We start from the raw sequence: 19,980 nt of genomic DNA, 5'->3' as shown, positions 1-19,980 counted from the left end.
GCTTAATATAATACACAATCTCAGTTAATATCTAAATACATTATGAATGTTATCTGAATACTGGAGAGGGGAGTCAGTTGAAATAAAATGCTGGTTTGTGTATTTGAACATCTTTTTTTAAAAAAGTAATTTTAGGGAAAGACGAGGCATAAATATTTGTTAATATATAGCTAAATTATGGCATTTGCTACCATAAAGTACAGTGATAGTCACTGAGTTAAGTAGATTGAAAGGAGGGTGAGATGAATTTATGAAGATAAGGCTATCAGTGGCTAGTACTTTGACTGCATTTTACGTCCAATATTGAGACACAGCATTGTTCTGAAATACTGTTATTGCTGGGGGAAGGGGAAGTTTCTCACCTGTTTTGTTCTACATACAGTATGTGTTGGCTTCTAAGAGGCTGTTGGTCAGTTACTGTAAGAACACAGTATTGCAGTAGCAACGATCTGTTTCGACTCTTCTACGGCTCTTAAATGAATGCTCCACCTTTGTAAGAAATCAGCCAATCAGAGCTTAGCACTGTCGTTTGGTATAGTTACTAGTGGTCCTGGTATGAGGAGCTCTTGAGATGTTTGGCAGCTGGGAGAGTATTCCAAATCTGATTCCTCTCTGAATGGGTTTGCTTTGGCCATGGGGGTAGCAGCAGAGGTAGTATTCAGCCGGTTCTCTCCAGTTTGGGCAAACCAGCAGCAGCGGCTCTGCCCACCCTTCCCGATGTAATGCGTGAGCACTGCGCATGCACAGAAGATGGTACATATGTGCAGACAAGGCACATACGAGTGTGCTCATGTTTGCGAACCGGTAGGGAAGGTAAGTGAATCCCACTGCTGGGTAGCAGCTATTTAAAAGTGAAGGATTCTCTGAGATGCGATTTCAAATGAAATTTTGGTTGTAAGTAGATGTCTCTAATAAATGAGGCAAGCTTATTAGCAAGGGAAAATACTGTGCATTTTATGCTTGAATTATTTGGAGCAATTTCGCTTGGGTGAAGGAATGAGGATTGTGTGTTTTACACACACACACACACACACACACACACACACACACACACACACACACAAACACACACACACACACACATTACCCTGCACCATACACCCATGAGCCTTCCTAGTGGTGCGGAGGAATCCTGATCCAGGTTTTTCCTGATTTCTTCCTCACCCTCCACTCCCTCCCACCTCAATCCACTTGCAGGCCTTGAACAGTCCTTCCTGGGCTGTCTTATTTTCCACTGGGAAATAACTTTTTTGCCCTCTGTGTGTGCGGGTTTTGTTTTGTTTTTTACTCACAGAAGAGTTGCAATTCTCTTGTGGCCATCTTTTAACTAAAGAACTATATAAGGATTAACATGCAGTGCACTGGGCTTGTTATTTAATATACAAAATTATGCCAAGAAAATTGAATGGCCTGTTCAACTCCAAGCCAAGAATGAAAGCTCTGTTCCATGCAGAGCCAAGGTGGCGCAGTGGTTAAATGCAGCACTGCAGGCTACTGCTAGATCAGCAGTTCAGCGGTTCAAATCTCACCGGCTCAGGGTTGACTCAGCCTTCCATCCTTCCGAGGTGGGTAAAATGAGGACCCAGATTGTTGGGGGCAATATGCTGACTCTCTGTAAACCGCTTAGAGAGGCCTGAAAGGCCTATGAAGCGGTATATAAGTCTACTGCTATTGCTATTGCTATTGCAGTGTTGTATACAGAGGTGGGTTTCAAAAATTGTTCGAACCTACTCTGTGGGCGTGGCTTTCTGCCCATGTGACCGGATGGGAGTGGCTTGCCACCCATGTGACCAGATGGGAGTGGCCTGCCACCCATCTAACCTGGTGGGAGTGGCCAAGACGATGTTATTACTAGATATTACTAATATTACTAGACATTGCAGGACATTACACACCTATTCACACACACACACACACACACACACACAAACTATGACAGTGCCAGGAAAACAACAAAAAATAAGAACCCCCCCCCCAAAGACTGCCAATGAAACCAGTTTTTTTTCCCCTAAGCCTAAGGACAGGAAAGACAAAGTCATTGGAATAAAAACCATCCAGGCAATGTGGAAAATTATAAAGGACAGGGACTCACAGAACCATCAACCACCTCAGAATTACCTAAACAACGAGGGTGAAACACACTAAATCTGGCAAAGCTGCCTGCAAGAAACCTGGCCTGCCCATAGAAAAGCAGCCACTTTAAGACACATAAACCTTGTTGAACACTTAAAAGCAACATATTGCATCACAAAGAAAACATTTTCAAAAAGGAATAACATTTCTTGTAGTAAATATATTTTAAAAACAATTAAAAAATAAATTTCCCCCCAAAATAATTAAAGATATTCTATAAATAAAAGAAATCATTAAAAACCATTGTTAAGTATTACATCAGCAATAATTTACACTGTAACAATTTTAAGTTATTGTACCAGCCATAGTATACTGTAACCAATAGTCCAATCCACCAGCAATAATTTACACTGTAACAATTTCAAACTATTCCACACACAATAATTTAAAATGAAACCATTAAAAATATTCTATACTTTTCTATACTTTTAAGTAACACTATTTTAAAAAATTCTATGTACAATACATTTCAAAGTATTGAGTATAGAATTTTTAAAAATGGTTTATTTTAATTTATTTTGGATAGAATCTTTTTTTAAATAGTCTAAGACAATTTAAAAAAGAATCCATACACAATAAATTGAAGTAAACCATTTTAAAATATTCTACACTCAATACTTTTAAGTAAAACTATTTAAAAAAATTCTGTGCATTAAATAAAATATTAGTTTAAAATACATTAAAAAAATAAAGGGAAGGCCGCCACCCCCCACCTGCCTTCAGCCGCTACCGCCTCTGCCGGCCCGCGGCTTTTGCGAAAGCTAGGCTGCCCCTCCCGCCTTCAGCCGCTACCGCCCCCCACCCGTCTTCAGCTGCGTGGCGTGCACCAGCCCACGGCTTTTGCGAGGGAAGGCCTGGAGTTCTTCCCTTGCGAAAGCTAGGCTGCCGCCCCCCGCCTTCGGCTGCTACCGCCCCCCCGCCCCCCATCTGGCTTTGGCTGCGTAGTGTGCGCCAGCCCTCGGCTTTCATGAGGGAAGGCCTGGAGGCCTTCCCTTGCGAAAGCTAGGCCACTACCCTCCCACCTGCCTTCGGCCGCTACCGCCGCTGCTGGCCTTCCCTTGCGAAAGCTAGGCTGCCCTCCCAGCCGCCTTCAGCCACTACCGCCCCCACCATCCGGTTGCGTGGCGTGCGCCAGCCTGTGGCTTTTGTGAGGGAAGGCCTTCCCTTGCGAAAGCTGGGCCACCGTCACCCACCCGAAGCCTCCCGAGTCCCACCGCTGGGGCTTAGTTGCTTACCTGAGGGGGAAGCAGCAAGCTCCTGGAAGGCAAAGTCCGAAGGGAATTTTCAAATGGAGGTGAAGCACGAAGCTTTTAAACGCTTCGCTTCACCTCCAGCCCGCTCACTGATTGGCTGGACTCCAGCCAATCACTGAGCGGCAGGCTGGGCTTAGTGCGGACGGGCGGGGGAGCGAGCTGCGACGTGCCCACAAAAGGGTGATTTGCAGCGACAGAGGCCAGGACTGGTACTGGCGTTCCCAGAAGTTCCGGGTTCACCGACCAACCGGTACGCACGAACCAGGAGGAACCCACCTCTGGTTGTATACCTCTTTTTTGCAGGAAGTTGTCTAACATGGGAAAAGAATTGAGCTCTCACTCTGCTTCCATCTATGTTGTGGCTTTCCACTGCATACAGGAAGCAGAACTACAGAGGAATTTGAAACAAGGAACCTTCTGCTTCTATTACCCCTAACAACCCACTGCTTCACTTTCCCTTCCTTCGCATCCAGCTGCTGTTAGCCTTCCTTATGGGGTGTAGAATCTAATTCCTCTGAGCATTTCCTTCTTCTTTCCTGCCATCACTTCCTTAGCTTCTCTGCTTTTCTCTGTTCTTTGCTTCTTTTTGCTGTAGAAAAATATGGATTAAGGGAAAATAAACACACACACACACACACACACACACACACACAGTGTAAGAGGGAGCAGCATGTGAAAGTATAAGACCCTATTGGAACTGAGGTGGCAGGAATATTTTGAAATGGTCAGGATTGTAACAACGCTTTGAAAAATAGAAAATCCCCATTCATGTTCAATACAGATAGTCCACGGCTTATGATCCCAATTGAACCCAATGTTTTTGTTGCTATGCGAGACATTTGTTAAGTGAATTTTGCCGCATTTTATTACATGTCTTACCCCAGTTGTTAAGTGAATCACTGCAGTTGTTAAGCTAGTTGCACAGTTGTTAAGTGAATCTGCCTTCCCCATTGACTTTGCTTGAAAGAAGGTTATAGAAGGTGATCCCATGACTCTGCAGCTGTCATAAATATGAATCAATTGCTAAGTGGCCGAATTGTGATCACGTGGCCTCCTGCACACTACAATGGTCATTAAGTGTGAGAAGCACTCATAAGTCACTTTTTTCAATACCATTGTAGCTTTGAACAGTCACTAAATGAACTGTTGAGATGAACTACAGTAAATGAACTGTTAAGTCGAGGACTATCTGTATGTTGCTTTCTGCAGAATCTAGAGAATCCCAGTTTTATTTCATCAGCTGAAATGAGGGGGGGGTTGATAACAGATATGAAATCCATAAGTTTAAGTATCAGTATCATCTCTGGTGTTTCAACTAATTGCAGGACTCCTGTTGAATCTTGCTGCTCCTGTATTTAAAAATATTTTTTTTAAATTAGTTCTTTTTAATGAATTACAATAGGTGCCGCTTCTTTCTCAGAGCCCTATTCCTTTCCTTAGAAAAGGGAAAGCCTAAATGAACAGTGTTTTTCTCCCCCCCCCCCCTTCTCCTGCATTAATTTCAAATCATCAGGGATTTAAACAGATTGCCTGGCTTCAAACATTTTGCTGAGCCGGGATGTGGTTGTTTGGTTTTGACTTAGCATGTTGTCTGAGCCTAGCCATTCTGGTATATAAACATGATTTGGAGCTTACTGAAACCACCCAATTGTGCAGAGCGAACTATGTTTTAGCATGATAAGCGAGTCCAGTCAATATCACCTCTGTATGGAATCTGGCTCCTTGAAATATTTTTTTTTTGTCATGTGATTTGCTTCTTCTATCATGAATTTGTTCAAGCCTTTCATTTGGCAGCTTCCTCACTTCATTGTCAAGGTGCAAATTAAATCTGCTATCCAAATAAAACAAGCTAGTTTTTATCATTATAATCACCCTCACCTACCACATTTGGGGGTAATTTGCTGCCCATTAGTGGCTCTCTTGATGGTTGCTAAGTGAGAATTCTTAGTGCCCCGTCATTCATTGTACAAGCTGCGTTTGATTTGTTGTGGGTAGTTTGTTGCTATGGTACAGATTGTTTATGAAATTTGGAAATCTAGCATCTGTTGCCATGATACTGCTTGCATCTGAGAGGGAGTTCCACTGGTATCTTCTTTGTAGCGAGCTGCCAATTGTTGACGAGCAATGTCTGACAAGTTTTTGTTGCTCTGGTTGGTAGTAGTGGCTATAGCACAGAGCTTCTGTTTTGGCTTATTTAATCCATTGCGATGGAATACTTTACTAGTTGTTAAAATGCGAAAGGATCAGAGGTGGTATTCAGCAGGTTCTGACTAGTTCTGGAGAACTGGTAACAAAAATTTTGAATAATTCGGGCAACCGGTAAATACCACCTCTGACTGGCCCCACCCCCATCTATTCTCTGCCTTCCGATTGGGAGGAAATGGGGATTTTGCAATAAACTTTCCCTGGAGTGGGGAGGGAACAGTATCCTTCCACTGCCATGCCCACCAAGCCACGCCCACAGAACCACTAGTAAAACATTTGGAATCCCACCACTGGGAAGGATCCTATCCTGTTATGTATTACTGTTTAATGAAATACTTTGAGATCATTGTATTCCTTTCTTGGTAGGAATTCGACTTTGTTTAAAAACAATTACCTTTTGTGTCAGTTTCCTTATCCCAGTCAAATAGCTTTATATCTCTTCAGGGTGCTGCCTTAAAGCACTAATTCTGCTCCACTGAATGGCAGGATATGAAAGAAGTCCATTCATTTAAACAGGGTCTGGATTTCTCAGAACAATCCTACCATGGTTGCTTAATCCTAGGAGGCATATGCATATGCATTGATTGATTATGTGACATCAGGTAATTTTTGATTCCTAGCAGCCACATGATTTTTTTCCCATGACAGTCTATCCCTAAGCTGTTTGTGAGTCATACCCATAAGTCTCTGTAATCTATCTTTTGTATTTGAGCAGAACAAGAGAAAACTGCAGGATTTTCTTGCAGCTGTAGGATGGTTTCCATTGACGGGAGTTCTAGTTTTTTCTCCCCTTCCCCATTTTAAAGTCAAGGCACTTCTACCGCATCTTGCAGTAATTTCTGAGACCTCTTTGGTGGATCTGAGTTTGCCACGTAGAATTGCAAGGCATAGAATTGCCTTTCTTTTTCTTTCCAACCCAATGGGGCAAAATTATGTGAAGAGGTTAAGATATTTCTGTCCATCATTAGTGTAGTAACTTTGAAAATTGAAAAGAATTGGAGCAAATTTGGTGTTAGGGAAGAATCTGGTGGAAGTAAGATTGGGATTGAAAATGGGTAGATGGTGGCTGCATTACTCTAGCTCTGTGATCGTGAACCTATGGCACACGTGCCAGGGGTGGCACGGAGCACCCTCTCTGATGGCACTTGAACTGTCGCCCCAGTTCAGCTCCGCTGCGCATGTGCGCGCGTCTCCCACCAGCCAACTGATCTTCAGATTCTGCCATGCATGTGCAGAGGGCGTGGGCATGCAGGGGGGGCCATGAGCATGTATGGGATGGTGGGGCACATGCAGGTGGGCATGTGCACATATATGGGGCTCGAGCAGGGCAGGATGCATGTGCGGGGGCATGCACACATCACATTTTGGGGATTCAGGGATGCGCGACACTCTGGGCACTCGGTCTAGAAAAGATTAGCCATCATTGCTCTAGTCACTTTTAGATGAAACAGATTTTCGGGTTCCAGATTTTCCGGATTCTTTGGCACAAAGAATATGTTGCTTTAGGTTGAGAGAAGGAAGAATGCTGATTCTCCTGGATCTTTCGGTCAAAATGTCCTCTTTGAGCAACCAACTGGCAGAAGAGCATGGAAATGCTTCTCTTAAATGATTTCAGCTTTACCACAACAGCTATTTTCAGAAGGTGATTCTGAAATTCTGTTGCTAGCAGTTATGCTGTGCCTTCCCCAGTCTTCCCTGCGTGCATGAAATGCCTGAGGTCATAGGGAGCTTTGGAATGCAATGTTGCCAGTGCACAGAAACCATCCAAATTACTGCCATATTCATTTTCATCTAATTCAGGAGACGTAATTAAAATGCTGAACTTGCATTTAAGATAAATCAGGAAATAAATAAGGCCTAAGGAATTGAAGTTCCAGTCTATACAAAATGGAAAGATTGTGTGACCAGAGAAGGACGGGTGTGTTTGGGCCTGCCTTGGAACAATTTGTATTCTCCATAAGGAATGGATTTGCCATTCTGGAATGCTATTACTACAGAGTTGACTTTGCCTTAGAAGTTCAAAGCAGATGCCATGATATACATTTTCCTCTCCCCGTCTTCATTGATATGCTAATCTGTTCTGATCCTCTCCTCCGTCCAGTAACGAATGCCGAGACAAGCTTAGCTGGAATGCCACAACACTTTATTAGCAGGAAACATAAATCTTTGGCTGAAATCCCAAACAGGAACGAACAGATAAAGAACCTTGGCAGCAACCCAGACTCCAACAGATACAGATAACAGCTTCTCCAGCGTTGATAATTAAGTTGAATCCTGCAACCAGACCCCTCCCAAAGTCCCCCCTTATATACTATCCTGAGAAGAGCCTAATTACAACCACCTGGGTCCAATTATCTTCTGTATCTGCATAGCTGTTCTCTACATTGATCTGCTCGCTGTTGCTGGCCGTCCAGGACCACCTCCCTTGTCTCCTCCCCACTGCTCCAAGGCCTGATGTCAGGAGCACATTCCGTTTGGCTTTCACCACTGATTCATGCCTCAGGCGCCTTCTGGTGGCCAACCAACGCCTCTGATCCCTGCTCAGAGTCGGAACCCTGTCCAGGGTCCTCCACATCTTCCAGAGCCGACTCATAAGGCCCCTCGCTGTCGGAGTCTGTTTGCAGCTCCTGCTGGGCCACAACACTAACCAGTGGTGGGATTCAAAAATTTTACTACCGGTTCTGTGGGTATGGCTTTGTGGGCATGGCAGGGGAAGGATACTACAAAATCCCCATTCCTGCTCTACTCCCAGGGGAAGGTAACTGCAAAATCCCCATTCCCTCCCCATCCCAGTAACCTGCTTTCCAGTTCTCTTCTCCTGTTAAGGGCAACAAAAGAAGATCAGCTGGGTGCTAGGCCAGTCTATTTGTCAGTTCTCCAAACTACTCAAAATTTCCGCTACTGTTTCTTCAGAACCTGTCAGAACTGGTTGAATTCCACTTCTGATGCTAACAGTATCTGTCAAAGGTAGCCTGGCTGCAATGTTGCATGGCCAGATAATATCCCATTTAAATTACCATAATGATTGATTGTAGGTAGCACTGCCTTTTTACGTCATGTTGGACGTTTTAGCTGATGTAAAATAAACAGATTGTTGATCAGGACTGGATGGTTTGATTACAACTCAATCATTTTGAAACAATGGCAGTGGCTTCCCAACCATTTTTAGGTATGACTGTGTTCTGGACCTTTTAAATATCTGAAATGGTTTGGACCCAGTCCATACCAGTTCTTCACTTTTCTCTTCCATGTGAAGTAAGGTAGATGGTGAATTGAGGTTGGATTTTCTCAGTGTGGTCCTTCATATCTAACTTGGAGAGGTTTGCCTGGTGCCAACTTTGATCTTCTTAGATGGCAGATAAAGAATGTTTTTAATTAGTCCAGGTTTTCATACTGTCATTATTATTTTCACATTACTGATCCAACATGTTTATACCATTTATCTCTCTTATATTCTTCAGCTAAAAATAATTAGTTAATGATGAATGCCGGATAAAAAGTAATTGTAATTGATGATTACTCTAGAAGGCTTTTAGGCTCAAGCAACAGACTATATATTTATATAGTATAGGTAGTCCTCTATTTACGATTCATTTAATGACCATTCAAAGTTACAACCGCACTGGAAAAAAGTGACTTAAAGGTCACTTTAAGGTTTTTCACACTTATGACCGTTAAAATCCCCTGGTCATGTGATCAAAATTCGGGTGCTTGGCAACTGACTCATATTTATGACAGTTGCAGTATCCCAGGGTCATGTGATCACCTTTTGCGACCTTCCGCCAAGCAAAGTCCATAATGGAGAAGCCATCTTACTAACCTAACAGCTGCAGTGATTCACTTAACAACTGTGGCAAGAAAGGTCATAAAATGGGGCAAAACTCATTTAAATGTCTCAGCAACAGAAGTTTTGGGTTCAATTGTGTTCGTAAGTCAAGGATGACCTGGAGTAAGAATATGAGGTGTTAGGGCCATTTGTGCCCCTCTAATATTGCCCCCCTCCTCCTTTCTGGCATTATTTGCTCAACTTAACTCCAAAGACTGTCAGGGTGAGAAATACTTGAATTATGCCTGAAATCAGAGACTGGATATGAAAACGGAGACCTTTTGTTTTAAGGCAGAAGAGGTAATTATTGTTCTCTGCAAACTCACTCTTGCTTCCCAAACTCACTGTGAACCTCTTTCCCACACCTACTAAGTTGAGCATTAACCAGCCGGCAGGTCGCCCTGCTTCTTAGCTGTAAATCTCAGCTATTCTGAGGCAAGCTGTGAGGAGATGTTGTTTTGTTGGCCAAAGACCAGCCCAAGCCAGTCAGATTTATTGCACCTACCTGTGTGTTTGAAATGGGAGAGTCCAGGGAAGGGCTCTGCTCCTGTTCCTTGTGTTGGTATAATGAAGTTCACAGCCAACCAGCCTATTAGGTTTCTTTTCTCAGCTTTTCAGAGATTTGGAGCAGAGAGAAAAAGGACGGCCTTTAATGTTTGTTTGTTTGTTTGCCTTTGGGCCATATCAAAGTGCAGAGTTCCGGAAGCAAATTATTACTGAAATTGGATAAAAGGAATTTAAAATGGAATTGGATGCAATACAGTTTGAAATGAAATTGGAATAAAATACAATCTAAGATGAAAATAGAATAAAATACAATAATGTAAGATTATAGATAAAATATGATAAAATAATATTTTGGTGTTCACCCCTACAATCTACCCCAATCAGTCCCATGTATGCATATCTCAGCCGAGCCATTTTGCTCAAATACTGTGCTGTGTTAAATGTTATTTTCAGATTCTAACTTCTTAAAAAAAAAAAACAAAAAAAAAAACAGGCTTGCAAATACCACTAACGCCCCCCCCCCCTCCTCCTTCCTTATCCATTTTGGGTGAATACTCCCAGGAATATCTAATTTGGTACAGGCAGTTCTCGACTTACGGCCACAATCGAGCCCAAAATTTCTGCTGCTAAGCAAGACAGTTGTTAAGTGAGCTTTGTCCCATTTTACAACATTTCTTGCCATGGTTGTTAAGTGAATCACTGCAGTTGTTAAGTTAGTAACACCGTTTGTTAAGCGAATCTGGATTCCCCATTGACTTTGCTTGTCAGAAGGTCAGAAAAGGGGGTCATGTGACCCTGCGACATTGCTACCGTCATAAACACATGCCAATTGCCAGGCATCTGAATTTTGACATTGGGGATGCTGCAACAGTCATGCGTGTGAAAAAGAGTCATGTCGCTTTATTCATTGTCATTATAACTTCTAACAGTCCCTAAACAAATGGTTGTAAATCAAGGACTACCTGTATACATGTGTGGGAATACTAATAATCCCAAGTATGTCCAGGAAATGTCTGCCAAAAAAAAAAAGGAGAGAGAAAATTTTTGATTGAAAACTATGTTGCTGGCAACATTTACTAGTTGTACTCTTCCCAAAAGTGCTGCTTTCCAAAGATATGAGAATTACAATGTCTGGGCTTCCTTGTATCATAGCCATCAGCATGCTGGGAGTTGTAGTCTGAGTTTGAAGAATACCGTAACCATATTATTACAAAACTTCACCACATATATATAATTAATTGTACAGGTGCTCCTTATTTACTGACCACTTAGGTGCAACGGTGCTGAATGAGTAGCACTGGTCCTTGAAGTTCTGGCTATTGCACCACGCCAACAGTCATGTGATCGCAATCCAGAAGCTTGGTGCCTGGCTTACATTTACAACAATTGCAGCGCCCGCAGTCACATGTTCACTGTTTGCAACCTTCCCTGATGACTTTCTGAAAGCAGGAAAGGGGAGGTTGCAAGTCTCTTGGGTAAGTCGGCCCCACCTGGCCGCAGCCATCCCTGAGCCTGAAAACACTCGCGCATACTGCTGCACCCACCCACATACACTTCCCCTACCTGGCTTGCAAGCTGCCTGGGATTTGCAACTTCTTACCGCCTTTCCCACTGATATCAATTGTGGGAAGGCGGTAGGAAATTGGAAGGAGGTCCTTGCTTAATGAGCCACTATTCTCACTTAACAGCAATGGGAACTGCCAGGATTGCCATTGCTAAGCGTCACATTTTATGACCACATCACTTAGCAGGAGAAATGCTGATTCAAATTACCATCGTTAAATGAGGACTACCTGTATTCATTGCAATTAGCAAGTTTTTCTGCATTTTTTGAAATTTACCGTAAAGAGAATGGGTGGTATCAAAAACTATTATAAATACTGTGTGTTCTTGAACATGATGCCCAATCTCTTTCTTTCTTTCTCTCTCTCTCTCTCTCTTTTAGGGTATTGATGATTCCAGCAAAGACAAGTAAGTGCCTTCATTTTACAACCTCCTTGAGATTTTGACGGTGGGGATGGAGAAAATCATTCAAGCCAAAGTCCCTAAACTATCTTGTGGCTATATATGAAAGGTGGCACCAATTTCAGAGAGGTTCACATTATTTGGTCTAGTCTAGTGGTTAAGGCAGCAGGCTAGAAACCAGGAGACTGTGAGTTCTAGTCGCACTTTAAGCATGAAAGTCTGCTGGTGACTTTGGACCAGTTGCGCTCTCTCAACTCACCTGAGACAGGATTATTGCTGTAGGGAAAATTAGGAGGTGGGAAGACTATAGATACATTTGCTGTCTTGAGTTATTTGTAAAAATAATAATAGTGGGATACAAATAAGTAAAATAAATTGTCTCGTGTGTCTCTCTCTTTACTCTCCAACGTGAACTTTGCTTTCCTGTAGCCGAAGTACACAGGAAGCCTTAAATCCTGAAGATGAAGTTGATGAGTTCTTGGGCAGGGCTATTGATGCTCGAAGCATTGACCAGCTACGTAAAGATCACGTCAAACGTTTTCTGCTCACTTTCCAGAAACCTGAGTTGGAGAGAAAGGTATTTCTAGAATTGAGATTTCAATTAGGCAGAAAGTCAATCTGTTCCTCAATTACTTGGTTATTTTTTTTTTCTTTTCTTTTAATCCCATAGTATTCCAAAAAGGTGGATACCCGCTTTGGTAGCTACGTGGCTTGTACCATGCTAGTCTTCTGCTGCATTTGTTGCATCCAGATAGTCATCTTCCCGCAGTGAGTGACACATGTACAAGAGTACGTTCATCATGTACTCTTTTTTTCAAACACATTAGGTACATAGGCATGTGCACGCCCATGATGAAGGTATATACACTGAAAGATCTCAACGTACCCAGTATAGGTAGTCCTTAATTTATAACCATTTGTCTCGCGACCATTTAAAGTTTTCGCAGTACAGGTAGTCCTCAACGTGCGAACCACAATTGACCCCAAACTTTCTGCTGCTAAGCGAGATAGTTGTTAAGTGAATTGTGCCCTAATGTTACGACTTTTCTTGCCACAGTTGTTAAGTGAATCACTGCAGTTATGTTTGTAACCAGCTGTTAAAGTGAATCTGGCTTCCCCATTGACTTTGCTTGTCAGAAGGACACAGAAGCTGTTTGTGTGACCCTGCGGCACTGCAGCCGTCATAAATATGAGTCAGTTGCCAACCATCTGAATTTTGATCACATGACCATGGGGATGCTGCAACGGTCATAAGTGTGAAAACCAGTCATAAGCCACCTTTTTCAGTGCCGTTGTAATTGTGAACGGTCACTACATGAGCTGTTTGTTGTAAATCAAGGACTCCTTGTACTGAAAAAAGGGACCTATGACCAGCATCACATATATGACCATTGCAACATCTCCATAGTCATGTGATCAGAATTTGGGGATTTGGCAACTAGCATGAATTTACGAGAGGTGCAGCATCCTGGGGTCGTGGGATATCACCCTTTGTTACATTCCCAACAACTTCAGACAAGCAATGTCCATGGGAAAGCTGGATTTGCTTATTGACGATGTGACTCAACAACTCCAGTGATTACTTAACCGTGGCAAAAAAAAACTTTGAAAAATTAGGCACGACTCATTTAACAACTGCCTGGCATAACAACAGAACTTCCAGTTGCAATTTTGGCTGTACGTCGAGGACTACCTATATTTGGGGCACATATAGTCAAAGGAGCCATGTACACACAGGTGCAGAAACTCAAATTCCAGATCGCATACCATATGCAGGGGTGGGCTTCAAAAATTTTAGCAAGGAGTTCTCTGCCCGATTGCTGGGTGAGTGTAGCCTAGTGAGCCTCCTGCACCATGGCAGGGAGGCTTTTTTGCCCTCCCCAGGCTCCGGAGGCTTTGCTCGAGCCTCCAGGAGGGTGAAAATGGCCTCCCCAGGCTCCGTAGGTCCTCTGGAGGTAGGCCCATTTTTTGCCCTCCCCCGAGCCTCCACGTGGGCCTTGCACTTACCTGCATCCAAAATGGGCCACGTGGAGACTCCTGGAAGGGGTGGGATGGGGTGGGAGAGGCCAGCCAGGAGTGGGATTTCCAAACTGCACAGAATCTTAACTAGAGGTTCTCCTGAACCCCTGCAAACCCCCAGCAACCCACCCCTGCTTATTGTGCTATAAACAAAATGTGCTGTTCCTGGAAGCAATATTAAGTACAGTAACTTCTAACGCTCCAGGGAAGCTGAAAGTTCAAAAATAAATCTGCAAGACCAAGGAGACTGCTTCAGCCAAAATAACCTTCAAAATAATCAAAATAAAAATGGCAGGTTGTATATATCCGCATCATACATGCACACACCTAACTACATGGATTTCGAGCTTTGCCTCGATATTATTAGCATATGAATGGATCGTCTGCTACAGGGGTGTCAAACTTGTGGCGTCACATTGTCACGGGATGTAACATGACTCTCCCCCCTTGCTAAACAGGGGGTGGGCGTGAAAGAGCAATGTATTCTCTTGGAGCTACTTTGAAGCTGATGTTGGAGCAAAACAAAGTGAAACTCATTCTGAAGCAACGGGAGTCCCAGATAGTTCATGACATGGCTGCAAAACATACTTCCATGCTGTAGCATCACAGTGCAAAATTGGAGCAACATATTTTAATATCAGAGATGAGTGGCTCAGTGGCTAAGACACTGAGCTTATCGATCAGAAAGATCAGCAATTCAGTGGTTCAAATCTAATGCCACACAACGGAGTGAGTTCCTGTTACTTGTCCCAGCTTCTGCCAACCTAGCAGTTCAAAAGTGCATAAAAAATGCAAGTAGAAAAATAGGAACCACCTTTGATGGGAAGGTAACAGCGTTCCGTGCACCTTTGGCATTTAGTCATGCTGGCCACATGACCACGGAGATGTCTTTAGACAGCTCTGGCTCTTTGGCTTTTTAAACAGAGATGAGCACTGCCCCCTAGAGTTGGGAATGACTAGCACAGATGTGTGAGGGGAACCTTTACCTTACTTTAATAACATTATGTAAACATGCCTAATCTGATGTTTCCAAATGTGTTATGGCCACTCAGCCCGCATTGGATGTGTTGAGAATAGTGGGAATAGTCTTCCATCACAGCTAAAGGGCTAAAGTTGGGGAAGGTCAGGCCTGTATACTAGTAAGTACTGGAAAGGTTAATTTAATGGCAGTGTCTGGATTTCTCAGTCTAACTATACTTCTTATCTCCACAGTTCATCTCTGATGCTTGGAGCCTACATCACTATTTTCATCATCCTGGCCTCCATTCTTTTTGTGTGTGCCATTTATTCCTGCCTTGGTGTAAGTTACGCTTTCACAAATCCCACCAATGAACAAATCTTGAATAGTTCTGACTTTGTTTCCACCAGCTGTGGATTCTGCTTGGGCACATCATCTTACCAAGAATAGAGATGTCTGTAATTTTCCAGCTGGAGCATTCTTCCCCAGCTGAGTATCATTGAGATGTATTTGGGGTTACCCTGCATACAATTGCTTAGCCAGCCTGGTCTTAGCACATTTGAAAAGCACCTGCTTCTGGAAGCCATTTCAGAACCTATGGAGTTTTATTACGGTGTTTTCACTTTTGCACTGGCTCTTGCCAAGTTGCAGATGGAGGAAAATACTAATTGGTGTTGGAAACAGTAATCAAGCAAGATTTGGAGTTTCTTCTTTTTTGCCAGATTGGAGTAATAGAAAAATTAAAGTTGCTTTATATCAGGCCAGATTATTCATTCATCTTCTTCAGTGTTGCCTCCAGTATTATTATCCAGTTTTATTGGAAAATAATATTGTCTACAGTATCATTAATATTGTATTATTGTTGTCTGCTGAGCACAATTCAGCTTCTCGGCAGAAAGCCTGATTCCCCATGGTAGATTCTTCTAGATTGACCGTGAGCTTGGTTCCTGGTATCTGGCTCTGGTGTTATCAGGCTAAGGGGGATAGTTGCAACTAGTTGGAAGTGATGAATGGTAATATCAGCACCCCTTTACTCATTCAGCCTTTTCCAATCCCTTGTAGCCCTTTCCTGCCTTTTTGCAGCGTGTTTCTCGCAAGATCATCCAATCCCGAATCAACAGCACTATTACTGGCGTTGCCTCCATCCTGCTTGTCTTCATCGCTGCCTTTGTCAACATGGTATGAGAACAGGGAGGGGGAAAGATGCTGGAGGAGGGCTGAAGGGGAAAGGTCTTGAATCCACAAGATCAGTCAGATGATAGTAAATTGCGCAAGAAAGATTGCTTATAGGCAGAGACCATCAATGATAGGGTATAAATACAGGTAGTCCTTGACTTATGACCACAATGGAGCCCAAAATTTCTGTGGTTAAGACATTTGTTAAGTGAGCTTTGCCCCTCTTTATTATCTTACTTACCACCATTGTTAAGTAAATCACTGCAGTTTATAAATTAGTTGTTAAGTGAATCTGGCTTCCCCATTGACTTTGCAGACGATCACAAAAGGTGATCACATGATTTTGGGACACAGCAATGGTCATAAATATGAACCAGCTGCCAAGCATGTGAATTTTGATCATGTCACTTTTTTCAGTGCCGTTGCAACGTTGAGTGGCCACTAAACGAACTGTTGTAAGTCGAGGATTACATGTATTACAGCAAGTTATAAGAGATGTTTACCAGATGCTGTCATTAACAAGTGAACTACAGAGACCTGTTCACATGTAATGCCAAGTTATAAAGCATGATTTGCAAACCACAATTGGCTGTTTTTGTGTATCAACCCAAGTAAAAACTATACGAGGACTCAGCACTGTCAGGACTTAGCATATTCCACTCCGTTAGGTTTTGAACAGAGGGGATGTAGAAGTTCTATTTTTCTTGCTCTGCAACCGTTTTTCAATCAAAGAACGATTGCATAGAAAATTTATAAAATTATGCAAAATGTTGTTTGCCATGGAACCCGTATGCATTAATATTTCCCTAAATCGGTATCATCCCCACATGTTGGAATTAACAACTATCAGAATCCCCAAATGGCGAGGGAAAGCTGTGGAAAGGCCTCTGGATACTGCGAGCAGCATTTTGACTTTCAAATCCCTATCAAATCTCAGGAACTCTTATTACCTGCCTGCATCCCCAGTGTCTCAGGGATTTGTCACAGACCCAGTTACACTGTGGATCAGGGGGAGGGGGGTTCTAGAACCACTGAGCAGCAGTTTCTTACCTGAATTACCCTACCCTTTAGTTTGCTTGCAGTCGGATCCGGCTCCAAGACTGTGTGGTTAGATTCTTCAACGTTACTCCGGCTACAGTAGATCCCTGTTACCTCCAAGCTCTCAATTATACCTTGGCATCAGATACCCCACCCTGCCAGGGGAAGGATGACTTGACCTGCAGTTTCCCTGAGGTATGTGCATCAGTAGTGGGATTCAATTTTTTTTACTGGGCGTGGCTTGGTGGACATGGCATGACTTGGTGGGCGTGGTTTGGTGGGCGTGGTTTGGTGGGCGTGGCTGGGGAAGGATACTGTAAAATCCCCATTCCCTGCCCACCCCAGGGGAAAGTTACTGCAAAATCCCCATTTCTTCCCTATCAGCTGGGACTTGGCAGGCGGAGAATAGATGGGGGCAGAGCCAGTCAGAGGTGGTATTTACCGGTTCTCCGAACTACTCAAAATTTTTGTTACTGGTTCTCCAGAACTGGTCAGAACCTGCTGAATACCAACTCTGATGTGCATAGGAGAAGGCTTTGGTATGGAAAATGGGGCTTGGGTAGGGTAGAAGAATGCCAATCTTTGTGTGCAGAGACGTGGAACATTTCTGTGGGTTGTCTCCTTCCTCCTTCACTCCTGTGGGTTGTCTCCTTCCTCCTTCACTCCATGTTGCCCCCCCCCCCAGAAGTAGCTTGCTAAATGGACTGTCCTCTCTTGGGCATAGAGGTTGCTTGAGCTTGGAATGGGAAAATGTGTTGGTAGAACCAGAAAGGGGAGAGTAAGAGATAAGAGGCCTGCTGGACGGGAGACTTGAACTGCTGCTGAACGGTAAAAGTCTGCCTTTGGCTGATTGTGCTGGAAGCAGAAAGCCAATCTCCCCCCCCACCCCACCCCGCATCCCCTCTCCACAGCTTGGATGTTTATTAGCCTCCTGCCTCTGATACTGAAGGAGGAGACTTGTAACATCCATTGTGATTAGCTGCTAGCACATCCGTCCAATCTTGCTATTGCAATCTTCCAATAAAAGTTTCCTTTTGAAATGGACTTTCGTTTCAAGAGTTCTGCTTTCTTGAGAAGGCTGGCGAGGCAGGACCTGACAACATCTCTCATTTCAGGGAAGAAGACAGGGTTGGAGACGCTTTGAGGGAGCGATTCTGGGACTTCTGGGAACACATCCGGATTTGTAAGGGGGGAGTCCTTACGCATCTCTATCCTTTCTTCCTTTTAGTACTTCACTTATTCGGTGTTGCTGAGTCTGCTGGCCTCTTCCATCTTCCTGCACATCAGCAGCCTTAGGAAGCTGGCACTGCTGGTGACGATGGAGGTGGTGTACTTGATACTGGCTGAGGGCCCACAGGGCGTGCTGTTTGAGAACTATGACCTTCTAGTGGCCACTAATGCTCTGTAAGAACCTCTCTCTCTCCAGGGGTGGGAAGAATCTCAATCTTCATTCAGGCCTCAAATGCCTCTCAAGATTTTTGGGTGGATGAGGTGGTTCCCTATAATTCTTCTATACAGATAGTCCTTATGACAGTGATTGGGCTTGGAATTTCTGTTACTAAGTAATGCAGTTGTAAAGTACAATGCTGTGGGCTCACATCAACTTAGCAACAGCAATCCCCCCCCCCCCCCCGCATTCCGTATTGCTATCATTAAGTGAAGATTGCGGGTCATTAAGCAAGCACCACCTTGCAACTTTCTGCCAGCTTCCGCAGCCAAAGTAAGTCCCAGGTCGTTTGAAAGCAGGCTAGCAGGCAGGGAAATGGCTACTGGGTGGGAGAAGGTGTCAGAATAGTGGGCAATGTGCAGTGTAAATGCAGTGCAACCAGAGTTGACTGTTCCGGGATGCGTGTGGTTGTGCGAGTAACGGGTTAGCATGGTGCAAGTGCAGTGGCGCTTGGATGGTTGCTGTTGGATGGGCGAAGGTGCAGTGTGAACACAGAGAAGCTGGGGGAGGGTGCACAAGTGGGAAAGTCTTACCTGAGCAACGTGTGATCTTCCTTGCCAGCTTCCTCATTGACTTTGCTTGTGGGAAACCAGCAAGGAAAGTTGCAAATTTCAATCAAGTGATTGCAGGATAATGCAACTGTTGTGTGAGCTAATTGCCAAAGATCACGATCACATGACTTCAGGGGTTCTGGAATGATCAGACCTTAGAAGACTGGTCATAACCATCACTCATTCAGTGCCGTTCTAACTTTGCATGGTCTCTGAACAAATGGTTGTTAACCAAGGACCATCTGTTCCATCATTAGATTTGACGTCTCCATGCCACCTTGAATGTAGCATTGGAAATTATTACTAACGTGTTAGTACTAGATGTAATAATAATATGGCACCACTTTTTCAATCAATCAGTCAGTCAGTCAGCCAGTCAGTCAGTCAGTCAGAATAGAGCAGGAAAGGACCTTGGAGATCTTTTAGCTCAATGCCTTCTCAAGCAGGAGACCCTATGCCATTTCAGACAAGTGGCTCTCCAGTCTCTTCTTAAAAACCTCCAGTGATGAAGCACCAACAACTTCTGAAGGCAAGCTGTCATCACTGTTAGGAAGTTTTTCCTTAGTTCCAGGTTGCTTCTCTCCTTGATTAGTTACCTTCATTTTTTCTTATCCTGGCCTCTGGAGCTTTGGAAAATAAATTGATACCGTCCTCTTTGTTGTAGTTTCTCAAATACTGCAACATTGCTATTATTCCCCCCGCCCAGTCCTTCTTTTATCAGTGTGTTCTCAAATGCAGGGAAATGCTCTCATTTTAAAAAGTGCACCTGATGTTTTTTAAGAAGAGCACTGCATTGGCAATGAACAGCATTTCTTGATTGGCCAGGTAGGCAGCAGTAGGTGGGCTGTGGGTGGAGCAATCCATCAGTCATTCAATGTTCAGGGCTGTGCTTTACGGCTGCC

General features: G+C 43.6%; 1 protein-coding gene across 1 annotated transcript in view; it reads left to right on the top strand.

Moving 5' to 3' along the window:
• The window catches only part of ADCY6 (adenylate cyclase 6), a 68,910-nt gene that overhangs the window by 36,092 nt on the left and 12,838 nt on the right, over positions 1-19,980 (top strand). Inside the window, exons 11-17 of the mRNA XM_087710467.1 lie at positions 11,870-11,895; positions 12,319-12,466; positions 12,560-12,657; positions 15,121-15,208; positions 15,929-16,045; positions 17,114-17,275; positions 18,309-18,484. Of these exons, the coding sequence (XP_087566593.1) occupies positions 11,870-11,895; positions 12,319-12,466; positions 12,560-12,657; positions 15,121-15,208; positions 15,929-16,045; positions 17,114-17,275; positions 18,309-18,484 (815 nt within the window). The remainder of the gene's footprint in view (positions 1-11,869; positions 11,896-12,318; positions 12,467-12,559; positions 12,658-15,120; positions 15,209-15,928; positions 16,046-17,113; positions 17,276-18,308; positions 18,485-19,980) is intronic.

The sequence above is a fragment of the Thamnophis sirtalis genome, unplaced genomic scaffold (assembly GCF_051295495.1).
Source record: "Thamnophis sirtalis isolate CommonGarterSnake01/CBP01778 unplaced genomic scaffold, rThaSir2_p1.2 scaffold_3, whole genome shotgun sequence".
NCBI lineage: Eukaryota > Metazoa > Chordata > Lepidosauria > Squamata > Natricidae > Thamnophis > Thamnophis sirtalis.
The sequence above is the reverse complement of the archived record's forward strand: the minus strand, read 5'-3'. Positions and strand labels throughout refer to the sequence as shown.